Source organism: Orycteropus afer, unplaced genomic scaffold (genome assembly GCF_000298275.1).
Source record: "Orycteropus afer afer isolate SDZICR_OR568_19922 unplaced genomic scaffold, OryAfe1.0 scaffold00406, whole genome shotgun sequence".
In the NCBI taxonomy this organism is placed as follows: Eukaryota; Metazoa; Chordata; class Mammalia; order Tubulidentata; family Orycteropodidae; genus Orycteropus; species Orycteropus afer.
Window position 1 is genome coordinate 402,710 of NW_006921993.1, and position 8,729 is coordinate 411,438.

Sequence of the window (8,729 nt, forward strand, 5' to 3'; positions counted from 1 at the left end):
TACTTCCGTAGGGATACTGCCTCGGAAACCCAAGGAGGGGTCGCTATGAGTCGGGGCCGACTGGACGGCACATAACAACAACAACAACATCGCTATGGAAGTAGATTGCCCAATCTTCCTTCCACAGAGTGGCTGGTGGGTTTGAATGGCCAGCCTTCTGGTTAGCATTTAAATGCCTTAAGTACTATGCTACTAGAGCTCCTATATAACATAGTAGAAGATATTAAATAACATTAAAATTTGTCATAAATAAATGTTAAGTGCAAAGACATACAATGTATATATACATATATGTATACATAAGACATATAATATATGTGTTTGGGATTTCACAGTAGATATCTCTGATTTCTGTGGATTTTAATTTCCTTTTTTATTGGTTTCAGTAGTTTCTAAAACCTGTACAAGGAGTCTGATTTTTCTTTTTCTTAGAAAAGATAATAAATATTTTGTAGAAAACCAAAAAAAAAAAAAAATCAGAAAACTTTTCCCTGTAAATGATAATCTGGAAAATAATGTGATCATTAATAAGAGTATAAGTTTTTCAAGATTTTAGCATCAGTTATCATAAAGAATTTTCATACAAACATATGTCCTTCTTGTGTATTTTTATTAGATTACAGTATATAACTCAGAGTAGCACCCTTCCAAATCAAAACATTGGTTACCTGATTTGAGTTATGTCAGATAACTCAAAATTTATTTACATATAAATTCATAGTTATGATCAATGTCCTCACCAGTAGGTTCAAAATAATTATTTATGTGAGTTTTATTAGATAAATTGCACATTATGAGAAAGAAACTTAGTTCTACTCAAAAACAGCAAAGCCTATGGCCTGAACCAACATGAATTTCAAGTTATCTGAGCATAAGACAATGATATTTCAAGATACACTGTACTTCTGTAATGAAAAGTAAAAGTAGCTAAGCTATGGAAAGCAATTTAATGTACAATAAATATTTTTATTCCATTTGCATTCAGTTGTCATATAATGTGATAATTATCTTGGGATTCCATTGCTAGCACATTATTTATAATCTACAGAAAAAATACAATGTAAGAAAACCCTTACATTCTAAATATATTAGAATAGAGGACTAATTGATTTATATCTCTATCTCTTAGCTTACAATTTTATAATAAGACAGAGGAATTCCAATGACCCCTTTTTAATGTGAAATATAGAGGGGGATAGTAATTAAGTTAAACTCAGAGCTAGTGAATAGTATCTTTCAGTGGTTATTTCATTCATGCTTGGCTTACAATCCTAGTGAATATGTAAATACAGTCACAAATATCCCAAGTACCAATATGAAAAGTCTAATAGAAGCAAGAGACACTGAGCCTTTTCTGAGATTTTTTAAAAGTAGTTTTAGATTCAGGGGACCAAAAATTACAAATTCAATGACTTTTATTTACTAGCATGGAAGCTGACTCACAGACATGAAAGTAAAGTAACAGCATTGCATATTAAGAACAAGGAGGAACTTTGGAATGGGAGTATTATCTTGGCTCATGAGTCTGTAGATTTGCTACCATGGGAAAAGACTATTGATATTATGGAATATTGGTAAAACGAGCTGTGGTGGCACAACTGATAAGGGCTACTAATTGAAAAGTTGGTGGTTCAAACCCCCCTGATAGCTCTAAAGGAAGAAGTCCAGGCGATCTTCTCACATGAAGATTACAGCCTAGAAAACCCAATGAGACACTATTCTGTCACTTGAGGTCATCATGAGTCAATCAAAAATCAACCTGATGAGACCTAGTAACAAAAGCAAAAATACTGCAAAGTTTCTCCAGTGGCTCACTGTCAATTTCCACATCTATAAAATGGGAAAATAATATCATATTCATTACTGTAGAGAAATTTATTTTCAGTAATTAACTCTGGAAAAATAAGTAGTACGAGTGAGCAAAGACTAGAGACAGTCTTCTCATATTTAATTCTGTATTTCTTAAATAAAATATATTACTTTTATAATTAAAAATTACAACTGAATACCTTCTTGGATTGCCATAAAGATTAAATGAACTGAAGTATAAACAACATTAAATTAATAGGTTCCAATGATTTGTTCTAAATTCCACTTTTTCATTTTAAAGATATAGTGCACATGTAGAAACATCTCAAAATTTGATGCAATTGGTGGGGGTAATGTGGAATTAGCTGATAGCTCCCTCTTTAATCTGAATGATTTTGTGATGTGTAGATCTAACTTTTGTCACTTGAGAGATGAACCTATTTGAAGAAGAATAAGAAAATACGAACATTTAATGATGCAATTTAAATCATTCTGGCCACAGCCTGGAAATGAAACTACAGCGCTGAGCAAATATTATCAATTCTCATCATCATCTGGAGTGTCCTTTATCTCTGGCTCCTGAGATCATCGGTTTTGAGAAGCAGAGCAACTGAAGAGGTTCACTTGAACTCAAATAGATATAGCAGAACTCTTTTAAGAAGAGTTCATGCCTGAGAAATACTCCCCTAAGGCATGAGAAATGTTTAGAATACATACATCTGCCCATATAGTTTTATTTCCAATCAGGAAACTTACTGTTATGCTTAAATCTTTAGTCATTTGAGCTCTGAGTGTGCTATTGAAAAAGTTAGACTTTTTCTTTCCCTGAAATGAATTTATCATGTAAATAAGTATTTTAAGAGGAATTTTGATTGCTGAATTATAGAGGAAAATGTTCAATAGGACTATATGTGTGTGTTTTTTCTAGTGATTTAGTAGTGTATATCTTAAAAGCTTTAATATATTCTTTTCAGGCTTTAGTCACTTATCTATGCACACTACTTTCTTAGAGTCCATTGGTAATAACCGATTTTCAGAGGAGAGTATTTAAAGAAAAGAAAAAAGTAACATATTTCAATGAAAAGTCATGACTTAATTCTCCTAATGTGATTAGTACTTCCAGAGGAAACAGTCTGGGGAAAGTGAGAGAGAAAGAGTTTAATATGTGTGAGGGCAACAGAATTTGAATATCAAATTTATCTTACCTCAACTCTGTTCACTTATAATGAACTTAAATATGTTTCTTGGGCCTCTTCAAATGAGTGATTATTGAGCAAATTGAATAAACAAGTAAACAATTAAGTTTGATAGTGTGATTTTAGATTATTACCATCAACATTTTTCTATCTAAACAACCAGCTTTTCTCTGTCTCATCTTAAGAATTGCATCTCCCTCTCCTTCTCAGTTACAGACATCAAAGTGGCCACCTTCCTTTTTTGGGGTGACTCCTGGGGCCAAGATCTTGTTTAGATATTTCAGACCTGGGTCTAATTAAAAAAAAAAAAAAAAAAATCTGAAATATCATTTGCATTATTTTAACTCCTCCTCCACATCTGCAGCACTAAATGGCAAAACATTTTGTTAGTGAAATGTTTCAGGTTAAGCTCCTTTCCCTCTCTCTACATGTGGTAATGGGTTAAATTGAATAAGAAGAGAATTGTTCTAGAAGTGTAATGTTGTTGTTGTCGTTGTCTGGCCAACTAACAGCGACCCCTTCTTGGGTTTCTCAGGAGGTATCACTACAGAAGTAGATTGTTCAACCTTCCTTCCAAGGAGTGGCTGGTGGGTTTGAACCACCAGCCTTCTGGTCAATAGTCAAGTGCCTTAGGCACTGTGCTAGCTACTAGAGCTCCTAGAAGTGCAATAGGATGTCTAAAAGAAATCTCTCTCTCTCTCTCTCTTTTTCTCTCTCTCCCTCTCCCTCTCACAAACATCTGAGTTTTTCATCCCTTACATTTAATTTTACCAGAAGACTACAGTACAGTATTTAATGATATGTAAACATTCTATTTAGATATGAGGTTGTTGGGTTAAATTTGTTACCTAGGCCTAGCAAAAAAGAATAAAAGAAAGAGGTCTTTAGATTCCCGTTTTCCCCACATTTCCCTAAAACCAGTCCTTCTCCAAAATTCTTCACTCCACAGCCCTCTCAAAATGCACAATTCTTGAATATTTGATGTTTCACACAAATCACTGACAGCCTTGTAGTAGTTGTCACAATCTGTGTTAGATCTAACTAAAAAGGAAAAGGATGTTACCATACCACGTTTTCTTTTATAGGAGAATAGACTAACAACAGTTAAAATTAAAAAAAAAAAAAAAAAAAAAGCCCCTGTAAAGTACAAACTCTAAAATAATCAGCAAAAATTTTAGACGGTATTGATGTTAAAGGTGTCGAGTCTGATAAGGAATGTCAGCAGAATCGTCCTCTGAGAAGCAGCACTCTCACGTTCCCTCCCTTGCCAGAAGCTCGTAGAACTTGGTTTTTAAAAGCTCGCTGTAAGTTGAAGGAAACCTGCCATTCCGCTGGCTGGGAAAAGCCTGAGCTTTGAGCTCTCTCAGCATCGGTGACCCAGCAAACCTAAGTCCCAAGAGCAGACGCCCGCTGCCTGCTGATACTGTCTGCGCCGAGCCTTGGAGACCGGAGATTTCTATCTCTCCCTTTGCAAATGCAACTGGTTCTTGTACGCATTTTAAATTCCTCCAAACTGATGAGGAAACTTTGTGTGTGTGTGTGTGTGTGTGTGTTTGAGTGCGTGCGCCAGCGCCTGCATGTGATTTTTTTTAAAGGGCTCAAGAATGATCCTGGGATCTCTTTTCCCTGCCCCCTCCCTCTTTTTCCGGTTCTCAGTGAAAGCGTTCAAGTCTGAAATCAAAGACGTAAGCATGCATTGTGTTTTCACCCTTCAGACTTAAATAATACTCAATATCATCAGAAAAACCTGACTCTCATTGACCAAAATCACTAAATTAATGTTTTTTAAAGCATGTGCGCAAATTGCAAAAATAATTCTACTTAATTATATTATATGAAATGTAGGATATGAAATATGTTCCAAACAGCCACTTCCAACCATGCAAAAAAAAAAAAAAAAAAGGTTTCAAAGACATCAGATAACATAAAACACTGTATTGCAGAGAAGGAAGAAATGCATTGAAAGCACTGATGAAAATGGCGTGCAGTGTAATTACCTCAAATTGCTGTTCGCTTGACACCCTGACACTAATTTTATTCAAGCCATTGGGAAATAAATGTTTTAAAAGCACTCCTTTCCGAACGCGGGATCTAGTGGGGGTTGTGAAGTCTTTAGGGGAAGGAAAGGGTAAAGTTTCCAACACGCAAAAAGAATTAAATAATCCATTTAAAATAAACGTATATGTAGATCGACAGCCTTTAATGCCCACATTTTTTAACGCTTGCCCTGTACGTGGATTGATTTTTATTTTTCTTCTTCTTCTTCTTCTTCAGCATTCCCTCACCAGATGGATTTTTGCTACTGCAGATCAGCAGAGGGTGTCAGATCTTTCAGAGTGCACCAGGCTGGAACGAGCAGAGCTTCTTAGCAACTCTCTTCTCTCCCCCGCCCCCCAACTCTCGCGCTCTCTCCCTCCGTCAACTCGCCCCCCCCGCCCTCCGCCCCCCTTCACGGAATTCTGAAAGAGCAGAAGAAAGAGAAGGAGAACAAGAAAAGAAGAGCTACTAAGGGAGAGCCAGAGCCCGGGGAGAAAAAAAAAAAAAAAAAGACTGAAGAGGACCGAAGGCGAGGAAAGGAAAAGGATGGACAACCACAAAACGCAGCGATTGCGGAAATTTTCCAGCGCCATTGGCTCGGCTGCTTGAGTCTTTTGGTCAGGGCGTGATTTCAGCACCGGGGGACTGGACAGCACCGGGGGGGGGTGAGGACCTGGACGGCACTTGGGGGGCGGGGAACTTCTGGGCATCCGGCAGCCACAGCAGGAACTCCACCAGCAGCCTCGACTACAGAAGCCGCCGAAATCCTGCTTTGTATCAGAGAGGCAAGGTCAGTCCGACGCACAGCCATGCACAGGCAGTGCGCCTGTACTACACTGCAAACCCTCTGCTTATTGCTCTAACATGCACTTGCTTCTGATTACTAGCATTGTTCCCTTTCTGGTTAGTGAGGATCACTAGACGAGAATTTGTAAGGGTGCATTTTTAATTTATATGTATACATTTAACTTCTTTTTGGTAGTTTCGAAAGGGTTGAGTAGAAGTCGGTTTTTCTTTCTTTTTCTTTTTCCCTACCATTTTTTTTTTTTTTTTTTTTCCCGCTTGCCTTGCACTACGTGCCTGGATAGTTTGTGGATATAATCATTGACTGCCGTCTGAGCTGTTGCAGTGCGGGGGGGTTAGGGAGGAAGGAATCCACCCCCACCCCCCCAAAAACCCTCTTGTTTTCCTTGCTGGGTTCGGACATTGGAGCACTAAATGAACTTGAATTGTGTCTGTGGCGAGCAGGATGGTCGCTGTTACTTTGTCATGAGATCGGGGATGAATTGCTCGCTTTAAAAATGCTGCTTTGGATTCTGTTGCTGGAGACATCTCTTTGTTTTGCCGCTGGAAACGTTACAGGGGACGTTTGCAAAGAGAAGGTCTGTTCCTGCAATGAGATAGAAGGGGACCTACACGTAGACTGTGAAAAAAAGGGCTTCACAAGTCTGCAGCGTTTCACCGCCCCGACTTCCCAGTTTTATCATTTATTTCTGCATGGCAATTCCCTCACTCGACTTTTCCCTAATGAGTTCGCCAACTTTTATAATGCGGTTAGTTTGCACATGGAAAACAATGGCTTGCATGAAATCGTTCCAGGGGCTTTTCTGGGGTTGCAGCTGGTGAAAAGGCTGCATATCAACAACAACAAGATCAAGTCCTTTCGAAAGCAGACTTTTCTGGGGCTAGACGATCTGGAATACCTCCAGGCTGATTTTAATTTATTACGGGATATAGACCCGGGGGCTTTCCAGGACTTGAACAAGCTGGAAGTGCTCATTTTAAATGACAATCTAATCAGCACCCTACCTGCCAACGTGTTCCAGTATGTGCCCATCACTCACCTGGACCTCCGGGGAAACAGGCTGAAAACCCTACCCTATGAGGAGGTCTTGGAGCAAATCCCTGGCATTGCCGAGATCCTGCTAGAGGATAACCCCTGGGACTGCACCTGTGATCTGCTTTCCCTGAAAGAATGGCTCGAAAACATTCCCAAAAATGCCCTGATCGGCCGAGTGGTCTGCGAAGCCCCCACTAGACTGCAGGGTAAAGACCTCAATGAAACCACTGAACAGGACTTATGTCCTTTGAAAAACCGAGTGGATTCTAGTCTCCCGGCACCCCCTGCTCAAGAAGAGACCTTCGCTCCTGGCCCCCTGCCAACTCCTTTCAAGACTAATGGGCAAGAAGATCATGCCACCCCAGGGTCTGCTCCGAACGGAGGTACAAAGATCCCAGGTAATTGGCAGATTAAAATCAGACCCACGGCTGCGATGGCGACCGGCAACGCCAGAAACAAATCCCCAGCCAGTGGCTTGCCCTGCCCTGGGGGCTGCAGCTGCGACCACATCCCAGGGTCGGGTTTAAAGATGAACTGCAACAACCGGAACGTGAGCAGCTTGGCTGATTTGAAGCCCAGGCTCTCAAATGTGCAGGAGCTTTTCCTGCGAGATAACAAGATCCATAGCATCCGAAAATCACACTTTGTGGATTACAAGAATCTCATCTTGTTGGATCTGGGCAACAATAATATCGCCACCGTGGAGAACAACACTTTTAAGAACCTTTTAGACCTCAGGTGGTTGTACATGGATAGTAACTACCTGGACACGCTGTCCCGGGAGAAATTCGCGGGGTTGCAGAACCTCGAGTATCTGAACGTGGAGTATAACGCGATCCAACTCATCCTCCCTGGCACCTTCAATGCTATGCCCAAACTGCGGATCCTCATTCTCAACAACAACTTGCTGAGGTCCCTACCCGTGGACGTGTTCTCTGGGGTCTCTCTCTCTAAGCTCAGCCTGCATAACAATTACTTCATGTACCTCCCTGTGGCAGGGGTGCTGGACCAGTTAACCTCCATTATCCAGATAGACCTGCACGGCAACCCCTGGGAGTGCTCCTGCACTATTGTGCCTTTCAAGCAATGGGCAGAACGCCTGGGTTCCGAAGTGCTGATGAGCGACCTCAAGTGTGAGACTCCGGTGAACTTCTTTAGGAAGGATTTCATGCTCCTCTCCAATGACGAGATCTGCCCACAACTGTACGCAAGGATCTCGCCCACGTTAACTTCGCACAGTAAAAACAGCACCGGGTTGGCGGAGACCGGGACGCACTCCAACTCCTACCTAGACACCAGCAGGGTGTCCATCTCCGTTCTGGTCCCGGGACTGCTGCTGGTGTTTGTCACCTCCGCCTTCACGGTGGTGGGCATGCTCGTGTTTATCCTGAGAAACCGAAAGCGGTCCAAGAGGAGAGACGCCAACTCCTCGGCGTCTGAAATTAATTCCCTACAGACAGTCTGTGATTCTTCCTACTGGCACAATGGCCCTTATAACGCAGACGGGACCCACAGGGTGTATGACTGTGGCTCTCACTCGCTTTCAGACTAAGCCCCCAAACATGGGAGGGGAAGGGAGCTGGAAGGCAAGACCTTATTCCACGCAGCCAGTGTCCTAGATGTTAAAGCCCTGACCCATGTCCAATGTGCCTCTAGGCTTGATGGACAAAAGTAAATAACTGAACTCGCCCAACTGAGAGGGTCTGGCGGCTGAGCTCGGGTCTGGAAACAAAGCGCAGACTGACAAGCTGGGAGAGCGCAACCGGCTCTATCTTGGGAGCCCCTTTTGAGAGAAAGCCCAGCAGGGGCCCAGATCACAGAACTGACTCTGCCGTCGCGGTCACCAG

General features: G+C 41.4%; 1 protein-coding gene across 1 annotated transcript; it reads left to right on the top strand.

Moving 5' to 3' along the window:
- Positions 1-6,343: 6,343 nt before the first annotated feature.
- On the top strand, positions 6,344-8,434 carry SLITRK1 (SLIT and NTRK like family member 1). The gene has a single exon (XM_007953738.2). It carries the CDS (start codon positions 6,344-6,346, stop codon positions 8,432-8,434), a length of 2,091 nt encoding a protein of 696 aa, XP_007951929.1.
- The last annotated feature ends 295 nt before the right edge of the window (positions 8,435-8,729 follow it).